Source organism: Nyctibius grandis, chromosome 8 (genome assembly GCF_013368605.1).
Source record: "Nyctibius grandis isolate bNycGra1 chromosome 8, bNycGra1.pri, whole genome shotgun sequence".
Lineage (NCBI taxonomy): Eukaryota > Metazoa > Chordata > Aves > Nyctibiiformes > Nyctibiidae > Nyctibius > Nyctibius grandis.
Genome location: NC_090665.1, coordinates 10,598,965 through 10,618,920, shown reverse-complemented (window position 1 = coordinate 10,618,920; position 19,956 = coordinate 10,598,965). Strand labels below are relative to the sequence as shown.

Below are 19,956 nucleotides of genomic sequence, written 5' to 3'. Positions count from 1 at the left end.
CCCCCGCCCCCGGCATCCCCCCGGGCGCGTCCCCCCTCCTGCACCCCAGGCAAGGAATGGCTTTAATGTGGACAGGCGATGCTGGGGGGGGTCCCTGGGGGCAGCCGGTGCTCAGCATGGGGGTGCAGTGCCCCTGCACGGGGCAGCCCGTTCAGACGGGGTTGGGCTGGCACAGAGAGAAGGGACCCCCGGCCCCATGTGTGTGTCCCCCCCCGGCCCCATGTGTGTGTGTCCCCCCCGGCCCCATGTATGTGTCCCCCCTCCCCGCAATGTCCTCCCGGCCCGCTGCCCGCCTTTGAAGCCCCCGCCGGGTCTCCCACGCCCGGCCCGGGCCCCCCGCGCCCAGCACAGCCGCCGGTGCGTTCCCACCCGCCCGCTGCCGCCCCCCCCGCGCCCCCCGCCCCGGGGCCCGCAGGAGGGAGGGTGGCGCGGCCGCGGCTTGGCGTGAAAATGATCAAGGGCCGCGGGCAGCGCCGGAGCGCAGCGCCCGTCTGATGCTGCCCGCCCGGAGGCCCCGTCGAACAAAGGCGGCATTGAAGCCCCGGCTGCGCCCCCCCCGCGCCCCCCGCCCCGAACTGGCATCTTGGCGCGACATTAATGAACTCGCCTGTTTGTGCTCCCCCGGCCCCTCTCTCTCCTCCCACCACCCGGGCGGCACCTTATATATCCATCCCTCCTTGCCTGCCTCGGGCATTTCGGGGGCTCCCCCCTCCTGTCCCCCCTGTGCCCGCCCAGGGATGGAGCAAGGAGGGAAGTGGACACGGGGTGCTCTCCTCGGGGTCTGCCTGGTCCCCCCTGTGCTGCTGCCGCTGCTGCAGCTGGCGGGGGGGACCCCCCTGGGCCAGGGGCTGTACCCCATGCCAGCCAGCATCCTGCAAGGTCAGTGGGCCATGGGGACGGGCGCATCTTTGCGGGAGGGTTTGGCCGCGAAGGGGGTGGCTGTAGGAGCTGGGACTCCTGACTTCACTCTCAGGAAGGGGGGGAAGAGCAAGTGGGATGCCCGAGTCTGTGGCAAAGCCCCCCAGCCCCTGGAGTGTGCCCATGCTTCCTGGACTGGGTGGCAAGTGCTGCCTGTGGCACTCGGGGACACCGGGGTTGCAGGGAGTGGTGTGGTTCACCCCCTGCCCGGGTACCTGTGCCAGCCCCGGGGGATTCTCTGACAGGGTACAGCCAGCAGGAGGGTGGCTATGGGTGGGTACAGGTGGGCACAGTTACGGGCACATGTGGGGTTGCGCGTACAGGGCAGCACAGGACTGCACACACATGGGCACAGGCAGGGACATGCAGACATGGGCACGCAGACCCTGGCACACACAAGTGTGCACCCATGGTGCGGGCACAGGTGTGCACAGAGGTGCACGCACACCCACACACGTGGGCACACCTGCCCCGGCTCGCACCCTGCTCCATTCCCACGTTTGCACACCAGTGTGCTCACAGGGGCTCCATGTGCAGTGGGCACCCATGGGCCTGGGCAAACACCTTCCCCACACCATGTGCCCATGCGCCAACCCCACCAGGGAGGTGACAGTCATGCCCAGCCTGACTCCCACCATGGAGATATCAGGGCATGGGCACCGGCTGGGTTGGGGGCACCCTGTGGCCGTGGTGGGGGGCTGCAGTGGGGGCACCGGGGGTCTGAGCACCCTGCATGTGCCTGGCAGCGCTGTCAAGCCGTGGGACGCTCGTGCTGGAGGCGGCACTGAGGAGCGCGCTGCTGGCGTTGGAGCGGGCGCTGGCTGAGCAGCGGCGGCAGCAGGGCGCCTGTGGGCTCTGTGCCCCCTGTCTCTTCCCCCCCTGCGCCAACCTCACCCACCACTGCCCACGTGAGTCACAGCCCCCCGGGGCCCCATGGCCCCATCCCCAGGAGACCCTACCCAAACAGAGACCAGGGTCCCCCTGCAAACACTGCCCAGGGTCCGTACCCAAATGCTGCCCAGGATCTCTATCCAAATACCACCCCATGCCCAGGAGACCCTACCCAAACCCATGACTGGAGACCCTTCCTGAATATTTCTTTGGGTCCTTACCAAAGCACCACGTCATCCCCTAGAAACCCTACCAAAACGACACCCCAAGACCCTACCTAAACAGTACCCCCTCCCCTATGGGCTTTACCCCGTAGGCTTTGCCAAAACAGTGCCCAGATTCCCAAACATATCCCTTACTGCTAGAGACCCTACCAAAACACCACCCAGACACCCTACCCAAGCAGTTCCCCATCCTCTCTAGATCCCATACAAACAGCACCTGGAGCCCTACCCAAAACATTGCCCGATCCCTTGTCTCCTTCCCAGAGATCCCCCCAAAAACATATCCCAGCATCCAGGAGACCCTACCAAAACATGCCAACACCGCAGCACCATCATGCCCCCTTCCCACCCACCCCAAAGCAGAGCCTGGGGTGGCCCAGGCAGAGATGGGCAGGAGGCAGGAAGGACATGGGGACACCCACAGCCCTGCTGTCCTTGCAGCGCCGGCCTTGTCCCCCGCCGTGCCCCCCAGCTGCCAGGCCCTGCTGGATGCCCAGGCGCTGCCCGAGCTGCCCCAGCGCAACTGGGCGCTGAGCCAGGCCTGTGCCCCTTACCAGCGCCTGTGCCCACCCGAGGGGGCCCAGGACGCCTGCGCCCTGCTCAGCACCCGCCTCTGCCGCCACCGCCTCCAGGAGTGCCGTGAGTGGGCACCCGCATCGCCCCTGGCTCCTAACAGAGAGGGGAGACCCTACAATAACAAACGGGGCATCCCCAAGGGTCGCCTGGGATTGTCTGAAGGGGATATGGGGGTGACAGGGGGTGCTGGGGTGGGGAGACCGGGGAGGTGGGGGTACGGTAGGGTGATGGGGGATTGCTGGTGGGATGGGATATTGGGGCGGATGGAGGGAGATTTGGGGGACGGAGGCATTGGGACCAATGGAGCAGATTGGGGGGGGCATTGAGGGGTGATGGAGAATCTGGGGTGGGAGAGGGGAGTGTGGGGGAACAGGGCAAGGGGGGGGACACAGTCTTGGGACACTGAAGCATCGGGGGTGACAAGGACATCTGGGGTAGGACGGGGGTGCTTGTTTAGGATGATGGAGACCTGGGGGGCACTGAGAGGAGCCGGGGGGAATTGGGGACAGCAGGGACATGGTGGTGACATCCGGGAGGGGGGGGAGCTATTCCCACATGCCATGACAGCCTGCACCCGCAGGGATGGCAGCTGCGGCCCTGGGCCCCGATGCGCCAGCGATGCCAGGTGAGCCGGGGCGGCCCCGTGGTGCCCACGCCACCCCCCACCACGCCGGCGGGCGCCCCTGGCCCCCCGGCTCCTTGCTGGGCCAGGGGCAGAGGTTAGCGTCGGCAGCTGCCGGGCCGCGGGGTGCCCCCGGCCTGCCGCCCACTCGCCTCCGTGAGCACGATGAGGCTTGACAGCGCGCACGGTGCGGCCTGACCCCCCCGGGGGTCGCCCGACACCCCCCCCGCCCGCTGCGGCCGCCCCGGCACCGCAGTGCCCGGTCACCCCGTGCCCACCCAGGAGAGGGGGTGTCCCAGCAGTGGGGCTGCAGGACCCCCCTGTCTCACCTGGCTTTGTCCCCCAGGGAGCTGCGGGCGCCGCGGGGGCCCCCAGGCCAACGCCACAGCCCCCCGAGGACGGATCATGGGCGGCAGCGTGGCCCCGCGGGGGGCCTGGCCCTGGCTGGTGTCGGTGCGGCTCCACGGGGAGCTGATGTGCGGAGGGGTGCTGGTGGGACACTCCTGGGTCCTCACCGCGGCCCACTGCTTCGCCGGGTACGGCAGGGGGCACGGCAACGTAGGGACACTGTCCCTGCACGGCGGGGGCACGGTGTGACATCCTTGTCCCCCCCGTAACTCGCTGCCCCTCACCCTGCCAGGAACAGGAATGAGCTGGCGTGGACGGTGGTGGTGGGCGACCACGAGCTGGGCAAGCTGGACGCGGGCGAGCGGGCAGTGCCCGTCCGGCGCATCCTGCCTCACCCCAAGGTCGGTCGAGGTGGGCACCCCCCTGACCTCCCACCGCTTGCCCTGGGACCCACACTGACACCCTCCTATCTCCTTCCAGTTCAACCCCAAGACATTTCACGGGGACCTGGCGCTGCTAGAGCTGGCAGTGCCGCTGGCCCCATCGCCCACCATCAGCCCCGTGTGCCTGCCCAGCAGCCCCGCAGAGCCCAGCCCTGGCACCGCCTGCTACATCGTGGGCTGGGGCTCCCTCTACGAAGGTAGGTGCCACCCCGACACCTGCAGGGTCTGTGGGGTGTCCCACTCGGTGCCCCCTCCGGTGCCCAGTGCCGATGCACCGAGCCAGGCCAAGGAGGTGCAAAAGACGGGGGGGGTGGGGGGGGTGGTCCAGCCACGAGGGACCCCATAACAGGTGCCTTGCCTGGCAGAGGGGCCTGCGGCCGACGTGGTGATGGAGGCACGGGTGCCCCTGCTCAGCCAGGAGACGTGCCGGGGTGCCCTGGGCAGGGACATGCTCACCAGCGCCATGTTCTGTGCCGGGTACTTGTCTGGGGGCATTGACTCCTGCCAGGTAACGCCTGGGGCTGGGGGGCTGCCAGCCCCCCAACTCAAAAATCCCTCACGGCACACAGCACTGGGCATGCGCCGCAGGCCGGCACAGCCCGGCAGCATGGCTGGTGTCCTGGCCCAGACCGATGCATGGGCTTTCCCCCTGCAGGGTGACTCGGGGGGCCCGCTGGCGTGCCAGGACCCCTCCTCGCGCCGCTTCATCCTCTACGGTATCACCTCGTGGGGCGACGGCTGCGGCGAGCAGGGCAAACCGGGCGTCTACACCCGCGTCGCCGCCTTCGCGGACTGGCTCAGCCTCCAGATGGACCGTGAGTGCCGCTGGCCACAGCGGGGGGACGGAGGTGCCCAGGGTGCTGCGGGGATCCATCACCCCAGGGAGGGGGTTCAGCACCTCACGGCAGCCCCGGTGCCCTCACAGCCGCCCCTGGCAGCCGGGAACCGAGCTGCTTCGACCTGCTGGCGCTGGCCCAGCTGCCCCCCGAGCAGCAGCCACCCGAGCGCACCCGCCTCTGCGCCTTCTACGCTGGGTCCTGCCGGGCCCCCCAGGGCCAGGCTGCCTGCGCCCGCCTGGCTGAGGAGACCTGCCGCGCCAGGACGAGACGATGCGGTGAGCTGGAGGGCTGTGCCGGGGCGGGGGTGTGGGGAGGGACCCCATTCCGGCCAGTTTGGGGCCAGCGTGGTGCCAGGGCCATGGTTCTCCCACTGCACTCACAGAGCTGCACTCCTACGCCCAGACCTTGGTGGATCTCCTGCGCCGGGCTGGGGACTTCATCCGAAACCAGTTCGACTTCTCCTTCCTCACCCGCGCCCTGCCCCAGCTCCTGGGCAAGATCTATGGGCACCTCTTCCCCCACCGCGTCCGCAGGGATGCCCCAGGTACCCCCCACTTGGGGTCCCATCGGTCCCCCCCATGCCAGTGGCTGGGGCACCAGCAGCCTGCCCTAGTACGTCCATGGGGCTCCGCTACCCCTTGTCCCTGCTGTCCCCTTCTTGTCCCCACAGGCCTGGCTGTGGCAGGGGGCCAGCCCAGCCCCACGCCAGAGGGACCCCAAAGAGCCCCCACCAGGTGAGGCATGGTGGGCCACGGGGCATGAGAGGCTAAAGCGTTTGGGGGCAGGATGCCCATGGGCACTGAGATGGCTTTTTGGGGACAGCCTAAAGCATTGGAGTCCTGCTCTTTTTGCAACCAGGGAGGTGGGCATGGCCCCCTCGGGTTCCTGGGGCCAGCCAGGTCCCACCAGGCGTGTGCAGGGCGAGGGTGGCACTGCCCAGGGGACGGGTGCCACCAGGCGCCTGCCTGAGCTCGCCCTACTGTGCTTGCAGGTGGGGGGCCGGGCAGTCACCCCCCTTCGCAGGGCTCTTCGGGGCTGTGGGACCCCAGCTGCAGGACTGGGTGGAGGCGCTGAGGGCCATGGCAGGGGGCAGCCCCCCGGCACCCACCCCAGATGGGGGGCAGCTCCCTGGGGAGACGTGGCTCTTCTTGCAGGTATTTGGGGAGGGATGGGATGGGGGGATCCCCTGCCCCTCTGGTGACAGTGCCACCAGGGACCAAAGCCCAGCAGTCCCTCATGTTCCCTCCTGACATCCCTTGGGCCTATCATCCCCTGTGCAGCCACAGAGGTGGCATCTCCCACTCTGCCACCACAGAGGGGGCATCTTACCTTTCCCAGCTGAAACCAGTGCTCCCAGTCCTACCAGTGCAGAGCCAGCTGTGGGTCTGACCCTACAGCTTAGGATCCGACCCAACGCAGCCACAAAGCAGTCGCGTGTCCCCAGTACTCCATCCAACACCATCCCAGCCATGCCCTGTGCTCTGCCACTGCACACCCAGCTGTGCCTATGGGTGTCCCATGGGTGCCCCACCACCCACCCTGTCCCCCCTTCCCTTCAGCAGGGTGAGGAGGCAGTGGAGGAGCTGGTGGGACAGGGACGAGCCTTCCTTGCCCAGCTGCGGGCAGAGCTGGACCTTGGCACCCCCCTAGAAGTCATGGAGCCACAACAGGCACCTGGAGAGCTGGCAGGGACCCCCACGCCGAGCCGTGAGCCGCAGGAGCCTGGGGGAGCTGGGACCAATGGAGCACCGGCGTGGCCATTTGCCAGCCAGCTCCGTGCCCAGCGGCCACGTCCCCACCGGGGATTTTGTGCCTCTCTCGGTGGCAGGGTCCATGCCGAGGGAGAAACGTGAGCTGGTGCCCACGGAGCTGCCAGGGGTGGCGGAGGAGGAGGCAGGCACGGGCAGAGGTAAGCGCCCCGCAGCCCCCGGCCACTGCGGGATGCCACATGCCACCATGGGGACAGTGGCTAGCCCGGCGTCAGCTTCCCATGTTGGTGGGACAGCCCTTGGCCATGCCCCTCTCCGCAGGGACCCTCTGCCCCTGCTGTCCCGGTGTCCCCAGAGCACGGGTGCTCCATGGGGTGGCCAGCAGCATGGTACCCCCACGATTCATTCCTGATGTCCCCCCTCCATCTCTCTCCTGCCCGTCCCCGGGGCTGCAGCCTGTCCTGGCCTCAACGAGTCGGCGGTGCGGGTGGGTGCAGTGCGGGAGCTGTACGCCTGGGTGCTGCGGGTGCCTGAGACAGACCTGGCCATGACCTTCCAGGAGGTGAGCACCCCGAGACCTCCAGCACCTCCGAGACCTCTGCCTCAGCAGCTAGGCAGTGCCACCTCCCAGACCATCACCATCCCGCCATGCCCCTGGCTCCCCTGGGACTCACAGTGTTGTCATCTCCCCACAGATCCTGGTGGACTTGGGCTCCAAAAACACCAAGGGGCTGTACCGGGCACAGGTGCGGGCCATAGTGGGGGGCCGCCCCACGGCCTTCGCTGGCCTGGTGGGGCTGGAGAGCGACTCGCTGGCCCGCAGCATGCCCGGCCTTGTTGCTCTGGCACTCGAGGCGCTGAAAACCTAACGGTGACCCCGGGCACCATGCCAGCGTGGGGATGGGGCGCTGGGGCAGGGGTCTCTTGTGTCCTTCAAACACAGCCCCCTCCCCAGCTCAGGTTCTTCCACCCTTTTGTCCCCCATCATGCCTCAGTTTCCCTCTTCCCACCAGCACTGCCCGACCTCCCCAGGGCACTGGGGGGCACCTGGAGCACCTCAGCCAAGGATCACAGCCCTCCTCTCCCCTGGGACCCCCACCTTGACAAGCCCACCCCCACCCCATTTTCCCTAGAGGCATTCGGGCTGTTATTTATTTGTACAGAGAAAGGTTTATTTTTCAATAAAGAAGGGCTCTATTTTCCGGTAGCTGGTGAGTGTGAAGCAAGTGCTGTGCCACGCGGTGCCGTCAAGGCAGGTGCCGGCTGGGGGACTTGCCATGGGGGACATGACATCCCATTGCATCCCCCTTCCCATTCCCCTGTACCCCAAAATGATGCCCCCAGCCTCGGTTCCTGCCCCTGGCATGGGTATTGTGCCCAGCCCCAGGGGGTCGGGCACCCCTCCTGCCCACCGCAGCACCCATAGCACAGCATTGGTACCCACCCCTGGTGCCACCCCATTGGGGACCCACGTGAAATCTCAAGCCAGCACAGAGGCTGAGCGTGTCCTGGGCCAGCAGCAAGCGCCGTGTTGGTGCCACCCTCGTGCTTGGGCATCAGTGGGTACCAACCCCTCCTGCTCGTGGGGAGCCTGCTGCCCCCGAGCAGCATCCCTGGGGTGGCCGAGCAGGAAGGATGGGACCGCTTCTCCCAGCACCCAGCAATGCCCTTGCTGGGGTGCCCAGACACAGGGTGATGGGCTGACACCCGTGGGGCCGGCGAGGCCAGCTGCGCCTGCCCATCTCCCCCTCTCCGGGTGCGGGGGTGCCGGAAGAGAAGGGAGAGAGAGGGTATCCGGTGCCGGCACCCTTCCCCCTCAGCACCTGGCACCATCCATCTTGCGCTCCGGCCGGCAGCCGGACGTCCGCTTGGCCAGGCCAGGCAGGGAGGTGGCCAGGGCCTGGCACTGCGCGAGGCCACCGCGGGCACCGCATGGGGGACCTGCCGGGGCGGCTGGCCCTGCTCGGGGCGCTGGTGCTGTCGGGTGAGCAGGGCCCCAGGGTGTTGGGCAGGGGGCTGCCCCATTGCTGGGGGGTTCTGGGCTGCCTCGATGAGGTTGGTGGGGGGTGATGGTGGCAGGGTCCAAGCTGGGCACGAGTGCCCCCAGGACTGCATTTTGGGCATTGCCTGGCAGAGTCCCATCACTGAGCATCCCCTGCGCCTCCACCTTGGCTGTGCCCAGAGCCGTGCGTGTGTGTGTCTGTCTGTCTGTCTGTGCACAGTGGGGCCAACTCCCTGCCTGTGTCCCTGTGTGCCAGCGTACGAGTCCATCTGTCTGTGCACAGTGCTGCTGTGTCTGTGTCCCTGTGCGTGCCTGTCTGTCTGTGTGCACACTGACACTGCGTCCATGACCACAAGTCCCTGCCTGTACTGGGTCCGTGTCCGTGTCCACATGTGCCTCTGTGTGTGCATCCACCTATGTGCACAGCGTCACCGTGTCCATACCCAAGTGTTTTGTTTGTGCGTCCCTGTGTGTGCTGGGTCTGCATCTGTATGTCCCTCTGCGTCCGTGCCCACATCCTTGTCCCATGCCCATGTGCCCCCGCACGTGTGTCATTTCCACATGTCCCATGTCCACGTCCCTGTGCAGCACAGACACGCAGTGTCCTGGCCTCCTCCTATCTCCTCCCTCCTTACACATCCCTGCCCTCATCGAGCATCCCTGCGGGGTGGCTCTGGGCCCGGTAACCCCCCCAGCCCCACCCCAGTATGCCTGACCCCACACCCCCAGGAGGGCTCTGTGTGAACCAGGAGGAGCGGCTCATCCACTACCTCTTTGAAGAGAAGGGCTACAACAAGGAGCTGCGCCCTGTCCTCTCCAATGACGAGGTTGTGGACGTCTACCTGGCCCTCACCCTTTCCAACCTCATCTCGCTGGTGAGCCTCAGAGGGCAGTGCCCGCCGTAGGGTGCCCTCCAGCCCCGCTTCACCCACAGGGCTGGTTGGGTGGGGGGAGCCCTGAGGCCACTGCCCCAAACCCTGGCTGGTGAGGGCTGGGGGTCCTGGGCTTGGGGGGGACAGCTGCTGGGCATGGCCCTGGCATCTCACTGCCCCGTGCTGTTGTTCCAGAAAGAGGTGGATGAGACACTCACCACCAACCTATGGCTCGAGCACGTGAGTAGGGATCAGCATAACGGTGTCGATTGTGCCTGAGGCAGGCGCAGTGGGGTGGCTTAGCGTGGTGAGGGGATGACCCAGGGATCCCCCTGTTCAGGGCTGGACTGATTACCGCCTGCAGTGGAACAAGTCTGAGTTTGGGGACATCAACGTGCTCCGCCTGCCACCGGACATGCTGTGGCTGCCTGAGATAGTCCTGGAGAACAAGTGAGCTGTGCCTCAGTTTCCCCTCCCGCCCCCCCTGAGCTGTGCCTGGTGCGTGCCCAGGGCTCCCCCTGCCCCTCCCCAGCCCCGCAGTCACTTCACCTCTCTCCTGGTGCAGCAACGATGGGCTCTTTGAGATCACCTACTACTGCAACGTCCTCCTCTACAGCACGGGCTATGTCTACTGGCTGCCGCCCTCCATCTTCCGCAGCGCCTGTCCCATCAACGTTGACTTCTTCCCCTTCGACTGGCAGAACTGCACCCTCAAATTCAGGTGCTGGGGGGCTGACTGGGGCAGGACAGGGGCAGGCAGAATGGTGGGCAGCCCGGCCTCTTGCGTTGCCTGCTGCTGCCAGCATCTTCCCTTGCTATTGGGGCACAGAATGGGGGTTTGCAGGTGACTCGGTGGCCTGAGTCCATCATGTTGGCAGTGAGGGTGGGTGGGTGGTGACAAGCAGCAGACACAGCCCCTCACCTCCCGTTTTCCCCGGCCACGGGCCAGCTCGCTGGCGTACAGTGCCCTGGAGATCAGCATGCACTTGAAGACTGATACCGACCAAGAGACGGGCAAGGATTACCCAGTGGAGTGGATCATCATCGACCCTGAAGGCTTCACGGGTAATGCTTGTGCTCTCTGCCATGTCCTGTGGCAGTGGGACACTCTATACAGGGCTCAGGGGCACCCTGGCATTGGGGCACCCTGCCACAGAGACACCCGAGTACGTGGGGCTTTGGCACCCTGGCACCCATCCCACCAGGATTGGAGCTACCTGGACCCAGGATGGGGAGACCAGGTGCTGGTGGTGCTGGTGGGGCTGGTGAGGATGGGCATGGCAGGGGGTCCCCCATGCCATGTGCTGTCCCATGTGCCACGACAGAGAACGGTGAATGGGAAATCATTCACCGCCCGGCCCGCAAGAACATCCACCCTGAGAACCCTCCTGATACCAGCGAGCACCAGGACATCACCTTCTATCTCATCATCAAGCGCAAGCCACTATTCTATGTCATCAACATCGTCACGCCCTGCATCCTCATTGCCTTCATGGTCATCCTTGTCTTCTACCTGCCTGCTGACAGTGAGTGAGCCCACAGCACCCTTGCTGGGCACAGGGATCACCCCATGGGGCACCTCCATGTCCCACACCTGCACCAGGTCCTGGGGCATAGGGACACCCCAATGCCCAGCACAGGGAAATCCTTGTACCAGGACACCCCAACATAGGACACCATCATCCCAGCCAGGCACCCTGGCAGGGGCACACTTGGGTGCAGGATACCCCATGTGGGACCCTGCGGTACCCCCATAATAGAATCTATGGGGCACTGTATGGTGGGACACTGGGAGGGCAATCCCAGCACTGGGGGCATTGGGAGGGGAACCTGGGGCAGGGGTTTCTCTGAGTTCACCTGCTCTGCAGGTGGTGAGAAGATGACCCTGGCGATCTCAGTGCTCCTGGCACAGTCCGTCTTCCTTCTGCTCATCTCCCAGCGCCTGCCCGCCACCTCCCACGCTATCCCCCTCATCGGCAAGTGAGTCCTGGGCACTGCAGGGTGCAGCAAGGACATCGTGGGGGTCCCCGGGGTGCCAGAGGACAGCTCTGCCTGTGCCCAGCCCCTGTGGCAGTGCCAGCCCCAGGTCTGTACCCCCCACAGGTACCTGCTTTTCATCATGCTGCTGGTGACGGCAGTGGTGGTGATCTGCGTCGTGGTCCTCAACTTCCATTTCCGCACATCCAGCACCCATATCATGTCCGACTGGGTCAAAGAGGTGAGTGGGGTGCTGGGCTGGGGTGGGTGCAGGCATGGCACCATGCCCCATGGAGGGCATGGGACACCACAGCCTCAGCATTGTATCGGAGTGTCCCATCTGTGCCACCCCAAGGGGTTGCACACCCAGGTTGGGGGCAGAAGATCGGGACAAGGTGTCGTTGCACTGAGGGGGCGGCTGAGGGACCTGACACCTCCTCCCATACCCCAGGTCTTCCTGGAGAGCCTTCCCCGCCTGCTGGGCATGTCGCAGCCGGCCGAGAGCCCGTCGGGTGCCCCGTGCATCCGGCGCTGCAGCTCGGCCGGCTACATCGCCAAGGCGGAGGAGTACTTCAGCGTCAAGTCCCGCAGTGAGCTCATGTTCGAGAAGCAGTCGGAGCGGCACGGGCTGGCCAGCCGCATCACCCCTGCCCGTGAGCCTCGGCCCCTCCGAGGGGACATGGGGAAGGGTGGTGGAGCGGGGGTCTCTGGGGGTGGCAGCCCTTCGGAGCCCATCTCACCGCCCTCCTCACCCCCAGGTTTGGCGCCCATGGACGTGGGCGAGGAGCAGCCCTATGAGCACATAAAACCCATCGTTGATGATGCCAACTTCATCGTCAAGCACATGCGGGAGAAAAACAGCTACAACGAGGTGGGGGCCATGTGCATGGGGGGGCAGAGGGGGCTCCCTGTGCCCACTGTGCCCCCCACTGCCTGGCTCCTGGCTCCTTCCCCAGGAGAAGGACAACTGGAACCGCGTGGCCCGGACCCTGGACCGCCTCTGCCTCTTCCTCATCACCCCCACGCTGGTGATCGGCACCCTCTGGATCTTCCTCATGGGCATCTACAACCACCCCCCGCCGCTGCCCTTCACTGGAGACCCCTACAACTACCGAGAGGAGAACAAGCGCTACATCTAAGGGAGTGGGGGGGTCCCATGTGCCAGTCCCCAACTCACCTGCCTTGGCTTGGGAAAATAAAGCTGTGTGCTTCTCGCTGAGCTGGTGGCTGCTCTCGGTGTCCCCGCCCCGGGCATGGTGTCCAACCTGAGCGCTGTGCATGTGCTGGGGAGGGTGATGACCACCCAGGGAATGGGTGCTGTTGGGTGTCCTGAGCACGGTGGTCCTCAGCTGTGGCTGGAAGGGGTGTTTCCCAGAGGCGATGTGGTGGTACCAGCCCTGCTACCCCCACTGGGCTGGGCACTCGGGACAGGGTGGGCTGGGGAAGAGGATGGACCCCCCCAGCACTGCACCATCCCCTGCGGACCCACTGCCATGGGCAGAGATGCCATCAGTGCCCACATCACCCCCTGTCCCCATGACCCCCCAAGCCAGACCCATGAGTGTCCCCCCCGCAGCACACTCCATCCTGCAGCACCCAGCCGGGGGCCAAGAGGGGTGTCTCCTTCCCCGCTTCAGCAGCAGAACACCAGGGCTCTGGTTTCAGGGGGCACAGCTGACATCCCCCCACTGGCAGTGGCCCGGGACAGCTGTCACGTCCTCTCCGCTGAGCCAGGAATCTCACCCCCCACCCCGACCCCCTATACAGGGCCTGGCAAGATTTGGACCCCCAAGGCAGGCATCACTCCCCAGGTTGACATGGTGGGACTTGCCTGCCCCTTCCCCACCCTACACCCCAGGGACAGCCACTGCCATGGGCAAGACAAGGCACTGCTGGGGCTGCTGGCAGGAGGACACCCCTTTCCCATAACCTGTGGGCGCCTGGGTTTCCGCTGCAGGCAGATGCATCCCTCTGTGAGGGACATGGGGAAACTGAGGCACGGAGCGCATTTTGCCCCCAGACCCAATTCCCACCCTCTCGGCACAAAATGCCAGAGGAGCTTCCCAGCAAACAGGCATCACCCCGCCAGCGGGGGGGAGTGGGTGGTCACCCGTCCCTCCCCGGCCCCCGTGGCCGTTGGGAACAGCTGACGGTGGCGGGGACAGCTGTCGTGTCGCAGCGGGCGCCAGGCCCAGAACACGGCCGAGAGGAGCCCCAGCCCCTGCGCCACCGCCATGCGCTGCCACGGCCTCCTCCTCGCCCTCTGCGCCCTGGCAGGTAAGGGGTGCCCGCCCTGGGGGGAGGCCGGGGGGGGCACCGGGTCACCCCATGCCTTTGCCCTTGGGGGTTTGTCACCCACGGGTGCACAGCGCCATGCACTGTCCCACCGGGGTGTCCCCACACTGGCAGCCTGCTGTCCCCGTGTCCTGCCCTGCAGAGGTCCCTGGGGTGAGCAGGGTGGGGGATGCAGGGGGACATCATCAGGCACTCACAGCCACGTGGGCACACCCACAGTAACACACGCGTGGGCGTCCCCTCCCTGTGCACACCCCGTGCCCCCGCCCCACGCCAGCAGGTCCCGGGGGCATCGGTGGCCTGACCGTCCCCACGCCAGGTGACCCCACAGCACATACCCTCCCCAGGCGTGAGCTGCAGGAACCAGGAGGAGAAGCTGCTCCAGGACCTCATGACCAACTACAACCGGCACCTACGCCCGGCCCTGCGCGGGGACCAGATCATCGATGTCACCCTCAAGCTCACCCTCACCAACCTCATCTCCCTGGTGAGAGACCCCCCTTGCTCCCCATAGCAGGACAGGATTTGCCCCCACATATGGGGCGGCAGGCCGAGGCAGGGTGCTAAAGCTATCTCCCCTCTTCCTTCCTTGCCAGAACGAGCGAGAGGAGACCCTCACCACCAATGTCTGGATCGAGATGGTGAGACCCCCTCACCTCCAGGCAGGACCCCCCTGGGCCACGTTTGCATCTCAGGGTGCCACCCCATGGAGGCCTGGCACCATAACCTGCATCCCCTTTTGTGGGTGCCCCAACTGAGCCCATTTTAGGAGCAGCCTGGGACAGGCAGCTCACAAGCTCCCCCACCTCAGGGAGCACCGTGACCCCCCCCTTTTTTCTCCCCTTCCCCCAGCAATGGACCGACTATCGCCTGCAGTGGGACCCTGAGAAATACGACAACATCCAGGCACTGCGGGTGCCCTCCACCATGGTCTGGCTGCCCGACATCGTCCTGGAGAACAAGTAGGTGATGGGGCAATGGGGACATATCCCTGCCCCCCGAGCATGGTTTGGGGCTGAGCCCACCCTTTCCCCCACAGCATCGATGGGATGTTTGAAATCACCCTCTACACCAACGTCGTGGTGTACCCCGACGGTAGCATCTACTGGCTGCCCCCCGCGATCTACCGCAGCGTCTGCACCATCCACGTCACCTACTTCCCCTTCGACTGGCAGAACTGCACCATGGTCTTCCAGTGAGCACCGCCTGGGCACACACAGGCACCGTGGCAGGTCCTGCTGGGACACAAGGGTGTCTCAGCATGGGATGTCCATCTTCGCCCTGGGGCAATGAGCCCCTGGGCAGACAAGTGTCACCTCCCTGTCCTCTGGCACCCCATTGGTGGCAGGAGGCACCTTGGCCAAGCCACGCACACCCCAAAGTAGAGCTAGAGGTGACCAGTGTGACCCAGCGCCACGCTGGCACCCTTTGCCCATCCAGCCTGTTGCATGCCAGCCTGTGCTACCCCCCTGTCCCTCCCCAGGTCCCAGACCTACAGCGCCAACGAAATCAACCTGCTGCTGACAGTGGAGGAAGGCCAGACCGTGGAGTGGATCTTCATCGACCCTGAGGCTTTCACAGGTAACACCACTGCCACCCCCATGGCACAAGGGTACCCCGCTGCGGGGGGCATCGAACAGGCCTGGGGCTATGCTGGTGGCTGCCCAAAGCAAGGCAGCTCCCACCATTACATGGGCACTTAAGTTATTAGTGGAAGAAGGAGTGTGGGAGAGATTTGTTTTTCTACCCCCCCCCGACTCAGGGCTCTCACCGCTTGGCAGACGCTCCCGAAGAGCACCGCTCCCGGGAGCTTGATTGATGCTGGGAACGTAGCTGTCACGGCCAAACGATGACGTTTTCCATCACATTTTAATTGCATATTGAAGGAACAAAATGCTTTTTGGGCAGAGAGATTTATTTTTTCATTATCGGCCCAAGCTGCAATCTTGATTGGGAAAAATCCATCGCTCCCGCAGACGGCAGGGCAGAACGGCATGCTGTCACCCAGTGTCACACGCTCGGCTTCCCCCTGCGGCACCCTGGGGGCAGGGAGATGGGGGGGACCCCAGCCCCACATGTAACGCCCTGGGAGCCCCCAAAGAGCTCAAGGTGCCCCATATGTGCCCCCTCCAACAGCATTTTTAGGGTGTTTTGCCTGGGCACCCTGGCATGCTCCATGGTGCTCATCTCCCTCCCCAGCAGCTTTAGCACCTTTCCCTGCACCATGCCCAGCTTGGGTGCCCCATGCGACCCATACCAGTCACCAGCCCTCCCCTTCCTCCCACCCTGGGCTGGGGGGCTGCCAGCCCCGGTGCCCCCGGCGGGGTGGTGGGACTCACGTGGCACCGTCGTGCGGCAGAGAATGGCGAATGGGCCATCAAGCACCGCCCCGCGCGCAAGATCATCAATTCGGAGCACTTCACCCCAGACGACATCCAGTACCAGCAGGTCATCTTCTACCTCATCATCCAGCGCAAGCCACTCTTCTACGTCATCAACATCATCGTGCCCTGCGTCCTCATCTCCGCCATGGCCGTGCTGGTCTACTTTCTGCCCGCCAAAGGTACGCAGTTGTGCTGTGCCCATGAGGGGCGCGAGGATGTGCAAGGGGGGCAGCCACAGGGGAGGAAGGGCTCATTGTCCCCTCTGTGCTTGGGGACCCATCAGTGCCATCTCTCACCCGCTTCTGTGATATTTGGGGGGTGGGGTGGGTGAATTTCCAGGTACCCCACAGTTAAAGCCTCATGGCAGGACTTGGCCAGTTCAGGTTTGGGGTGGGGGCTTTTTGCCAAAGGAGGGCAACGCCCCCACTACTGCCCCGTGCCAACCTCTGCCTTCCCCCCTCCTTGGCAGCGGGTGGGCAGAAATGCACTGTCTCCATCAACGTCCTCCTGGCCCAGACCGTCTTCCTCTTCCTCATTGCCCAGAAGGTGCCTGAGACCTCCCAGGCTGTGCCTCTCATTGGGAAGTAAGTGATGGATGGAGACAGGGGTGATAGCCCTGCTGTCACACCATGCCAGTGGGGTCTCTGGGTGCTGTGCAGCAGCCAGTGCCCAGGGCCACAACCCTGGCCCAGAAATAACCCCCAGCCCACACAGGGCTGGCATAGGGCTACCACGTGCCCATGTCCCACTGCCGGTCCCCAGTTTCCAGCCCAGGAGGACAACAAGAGGGATCTTCCATGCCCACATCTTGTGATTCAGCAGCCCCATGTGAGACCCCGTGCCCTCTCCCCAGGTACCTGACCTTCCTCATGGTGGTGACAGTGGTGATCGTGGTGAACGCAGTCATCGTCCTCAACGTCTCACTGAGAACGCCCAACACTCACTCCATGTCCCAGAGAGTGCGCCAGGTACCCGCGGTCGTCCCCCTACCCCTTATATACCTGAGGAATGGGGTGGGTACTTGGGGGCTGAGGCATTGTCCCTCGCAGAGCGGGGTGGCGGGCATGCCTTAATCTGTGTGCAAGCACAAAGAGGGATCCCCAGATGTCCCCAAGGGACCACACTGTGCCACCAACCCCTCCAAGCCACTACCGAGGACTGGGGAGCAGCAGATGTCAACACGCCTGGCATCCTGGTGGCACAAGGGCACCCTTTGGGGATGCAAAGGGACCCGATCGCACCCATGGGGTGCCCTGGGTGGTGGCGGGGGAGTCAGGTCCCCACGGGTGACACTGTGCCCAGGTATGCCTGCACCTCCTGCCCCGCTACCTGGGCATGTACATGCCAGTGGAGACGCCGGGGCCGCCGCAAGCCACCCGAAGACGCAGCTCCCTGGGGCTCATGGTGAAAGCCGACGAGTACATGCTCTGGAAAGCCCGGACTGAGTTGCTCTTCGAGAAGCAGAAGGAAAGGGACGGGCTGATGAAAACCGTGCTGGAGAAGATCGGTGAGTGCCCCTGGGGGGCTGGCACCTGCCCGCGAGGCTGGGCGATGTGCCAGGCACTCACTGGTGCCCGCGGTGCTGGCTCTGCTGCCCATAGGACGTGGCCTGGAGAGCGGCAATGCCCAGGACTTCTGCGAGAGCCTGGAGGAGGCAGGCCCCGAGATCCGCGCCTGCGTGGACGCCTGCAACCACATCGCCAACGCCATGCGGGAGCAGAATGACTTCAGCAGTGTGAGTTGGGGCTAGAGGGGAGAGGGACCCACATAGGGGGCAGCCCTCACCTCCCTCCTCATGTCGCCGGCAGGAGAGCGAAGAGTGGATCCTGGTTGGACGGGTGATCGACCGCGTCTGCTTCTTCATCATGGCCTCCCTCTTCGTGTGCGGCACCGTCGGCATCTTCCTCATGGCTCACTTCAACCAGGCGCCCACCCTGCCCTTCCCCGGGGATCCCAAGCAGTACCTGCCGCAGTGATGCCCGCAGGTGCCCACCAGCCCTCCTGCTGCTGGGACCGCCAGAGCCAGGGGCTGGGTGCCCCCAAACCAGCCTGCTCAGCTAAGATCCCTGCGAGCACAGCAGCTCCTGATGCCAAGCGCAGTGCTGGAGTAGGACTGGGGGTGGTGGGGCTCTGCCACCCCCCAGCAGTGGTGATGACGGGGAAGTGGGGGGCACGGGGTGGCTGTGCTTGTGCTGAATGGGGAAGTAAAGCCCACAGCAGTCTCATGAGCCTCTGTGGTGTCATTGCTGCATGCCCACTGATGGACAGGCTGGGTGTGCCACCCGTGCACGCTGGCCACAGACCCCTAAGCCACACAGCCCTATCCCAGCACCCCATAAGGGTGCTGCGAGATGAGACAAGGGGGAACCGGAGCAGAGTCAGGCATCTGATGGGCCTTGCACCAGCGCTGGCAGCAAGAGCCACATTACCCCACTGCAAATTCACAGCTTCAAGCCCAGGGCAAATCGGGCCCCTGGCACCCCTTGCCATGGCAATGGTGGCAATGGGGCAGGAATCACAGATACACCCCCCCCCATCTCGGTGCAGCAATGGAGCTGTGGATAGGATCAGGGGCACGTAATTCCTCCCTCCACTTATGCCCCTGCCATGGCTCTTGGGGACAGCTGAATTGATGTCCCTGCTCCCTAGCAAGCATCTTGTGGTGGGAAGACCCTGGGCCACCAGGCACCCAAACCCCCTCAGGGACAGGTGCCCCCTGGCACCCACTCTGCTACGAGCATCATTACACGATTGCCTCGCCTGCCGTCCCTGCCATCCCTCCCTGCCCCACGGGATCGTGCCTGTCAACCACGGCCCCTTCCCCCCATTCCAGCGACGCCACGTCCCCCCCTCTGTGCCCCTCACTGACCTCTGGGGCCCCCACGGCTTTGTCCCTGCTGGCGGGGGAGATGCGGAAGGTCAGCCTGGGAATGGTGGTGGGCAGCGTCTGCTCCTCTGCGCTCCAGCTCACGCCACCTGCACCCAGCTCCAGGACGTGCTGCGCCTCCCTCGGCTTCACTGTCCCAGCACCGGCTACCTCTGCTGCTGCTGGGAGAAAACCAGCTGGTTACTGCCCACAACTGGCTCCTGGCTCTGCAGGAACAGATGGAGGCAAAAACCCAGCAGCTGAGACATCACCTCTTGGACGCCTGCAGCCTGGTCATGGCCTGGAGCCACTCTCTGGCTGTGCCAGCCTGCCCGTGCCCTCTGCAAGGTGACTTTCCCTGTCCCATTCTCAGGAGGTGTGTGATGCCCATGGCACTGAGACCAGGTGGATCCAGCGCTCCAGGCTGGCACCTTGAAGCAGGCAGGGATGGTGCCCACCAACACAGGCAGGGGTGCCCACAGGAGCTCACCAAGCACCCAGTACCCTGCCTGGGTCACTTCCCATGGGGGCAGCCCTGTGGCCACAATCTGGGTGAGGTGACCACGTCCTGGGGCACTGCACTCCTCCCAGCCACAGCCGCCTTGTTGGTGAGTGACAGCACCGCACAGCACTCCTGTCCCCCCACAGCCACCCCACGGCAACATCCTCTCCCCAGCCCCACAGTGGCTGAAGGGACAGGCTGCCCTGGCCAAGTGTCCCCAGCCCCTGGGTTCTCCCTCCCCAGGAAGATGCAGAATTAATGAGGTCCGGTCTGTCTTTGTCTGGCCATTTCCCATCGATTCCCAGCTCCCTCTGCTGCTAGTCTCCAGGGCAAGGGGGCTCTGAACAGGGCCACAGACTGTCACCCACTCCTCCCAGCTCCACAGAGCTGCTGCTTTTACTGGGTGAGCTCAGTCCCCAGCACATCCATACAGCACAACTGGAGAGGGACGAGCTCTTCCAGCCTGTCAGGAGCACACGACTGAGACT

At 65.1% G+C, this 19,956-nt stretch overlaps 3 protein-coding genes across 5 annotated transcripts; all 3 read left to right on the top strand.

Moving 5' to 3' along the window:
* Positions 1 to 857: 857 nt before the first annotated feature.
* PRSS56 (serine protease 56) lies at positions 858 to 7,439 on the top strand. Its single transcript, XM_068406995.1, has 17 exons — positions 858 to 879; positions 1,665 to 1,826; positions 2,475 to 2,672; positions 3,190 to 3,234; positions 3,578 to 3,767; positions 3,872 to 3,980; positions 4,060 to 4,219; positions 4,388 to 4,530; positions 4,678 to 4,837; positions 4,948 to 5,136; positions 5,244 to 5,405; positions 5,532 to 5,595; positions 5,853 to 6,015; positions 6,421 to 6,568; positions 6,690 to 6,770; positions 7,026 to 7,132; positions 7,266 to 7,439. Exons 1-17 carry the CDS (start codon positions 858 to 860, stop codon positions 7,437 to 7,439), a joined length of 2,277 nt encoding a protein of 758 aa, XP_068263096.1.
* A 1,034-nt stretch (positions 7,440 to 8,473) lies between these two features.
* CHRND (cholinergic receptor nicotinic delta subunit) lies at positions 8,474 to 12,640 on the top strand. 3 transcript variants are annotated; one of them, XM_068406276.1, is made up of 12 exons: positions 8,474 to 8,554; positions 9,353 to 9,447; positions 9,640 to 9,684; positions 9,785 to 9,894; positions 10,010 to 10,165; positions 10,394 to 10,509; positions 10,770 to 10,970; positions 11,313 to 11,424; positions 11,548 to 11,662; positions 11,873 to 12,074; positions 12,180 to 12,292; positions 12,378 to 12,640. In XM_068406276.1, exons 1-12 carry the CDS (start codon positions 8,503 to 8,505, stop codon positions 12,558 to 12,560), a joined length of 1,500 nt encoding a protein of 499 aa, XP_068262377.1. In that variant the 5' UTR covers positions 8,474 to 8,502; the 3' UTR covers positions 12,561 to 12,640. The 3 variants fall into 3 exon arrangements, with proteins under 3 accessions (XP_068262377.1, XP_068262378.1, XP_068262376.1); XM_068406277.1 differs by having other exon boundaries at positions 8,475 to 8,554; positions 9,302 to 9,447; positions 10,061 to 10,165; XM_068406275.1 differs by having other exon boundaries at positions 8,475 to 8,554; positions 9,302 to 9,447.
* Positions 12,641 to 13,616: 976 nt separating this feature from the next.
* On the top strand, positions 13,617 to 18,244 carry CHRNG (cholinergic receptor nicotinic gamma subunit). Its single transcript, XM_068406397.1, has 12 exons — positions 13,617 to 13,698; positions 14,064 to 14,203; positions 14,313 to 14,357; positions 14,569 to 14,678; positions 14,756 to 14,911; positions 15,200 to 15,297; positions 16,076 to 16,279; positions 16,570 to 16,684; positions 16,954 to 17,068; positions 17,403 to 17,607; positions 17,702 to 17,835; positions 17,909 to 18,244. Exons 1-12 carry the CDS (start codon positions 13,656 to 13,658, stop codon positions 18,074 to 18,076), a joined length of 1,533 nt encoding a protein of 510 aa, XP_068262498.1. The 5' UTR covers positions 13,617 to 13,655; the 3' UTR covers positions 18,077 to 18,244.
* The last annotated feature ends 1,712 nt before the right edge of the window (positions 18,245 to 19,956 follow it).

Excerpts from the sequence above, each read along its gene's own strand:
- PRSS56 (XM_068406995.1), top strand. The coding sequence starts at position 858 with ATGCCAGCCAGCATCCTGCAAG. Across the intron at positions 6,771-7,025 it reads GGAGGCAGGCACGGGCAGAG|CCTGTCCTGGCCTCAACGAG; the intron begins GTAAGCGCCCCG and ends CCGGGGCTGCAG. Across the intron at positions 7,133-7,265 it reads TGGCCATGACCTTCCAGGAG|ATCCTGGTGGACTTGGGCTC; the intron begins GTGAGCACCCCG and ends ATCTCCCCACAG.
- CHRND (XM_068406275.1), top strand. The coding sequence starts at position 8,503 with ATGGGGGACCTGCCGGGGCGGCTGGCCCTGCTCGGGGCGCTGGTGCTG. Across the intron at positions 9,448-9,639 it reads TTTCCAACCTCATCTCGCTG|AAAGAGGTGGATGAGACACT; the intron begins GTGAGCCTCAGA and ends CTGTTGTTCCAG. Across the intron at positions 11,425-11,547 it reads GCTATCCCCCTCATCGGCAA|GTACCTGCTTTTCATCATGC; the intron begins GTGAGTCCTGGG and ends TACCCCCCACAG.
- CHRNG (XM_068406397.1), top strand. The coding sequence starts at position 13,656 with ATGCGCTGCCACGGCCTCCTCCTCGCCCTCTGCGCCCTGGCAG. Across the intron at positions 14,204-14,312 it reads TCACCAACCTCATCTCCCTG|AACGAGCGAGAGGAGACCCT; the intron begins GTGAGAGACCCC and ends CTTCCTTGCCAG. Across the intron at positions 15,298-16,075 it reads CGACCCTGAGGCTTTCACAG|AGAATGGCGAATGGGCCATC; the intron begins GTAACACCACTG and ends GTCGTGCGGCAG.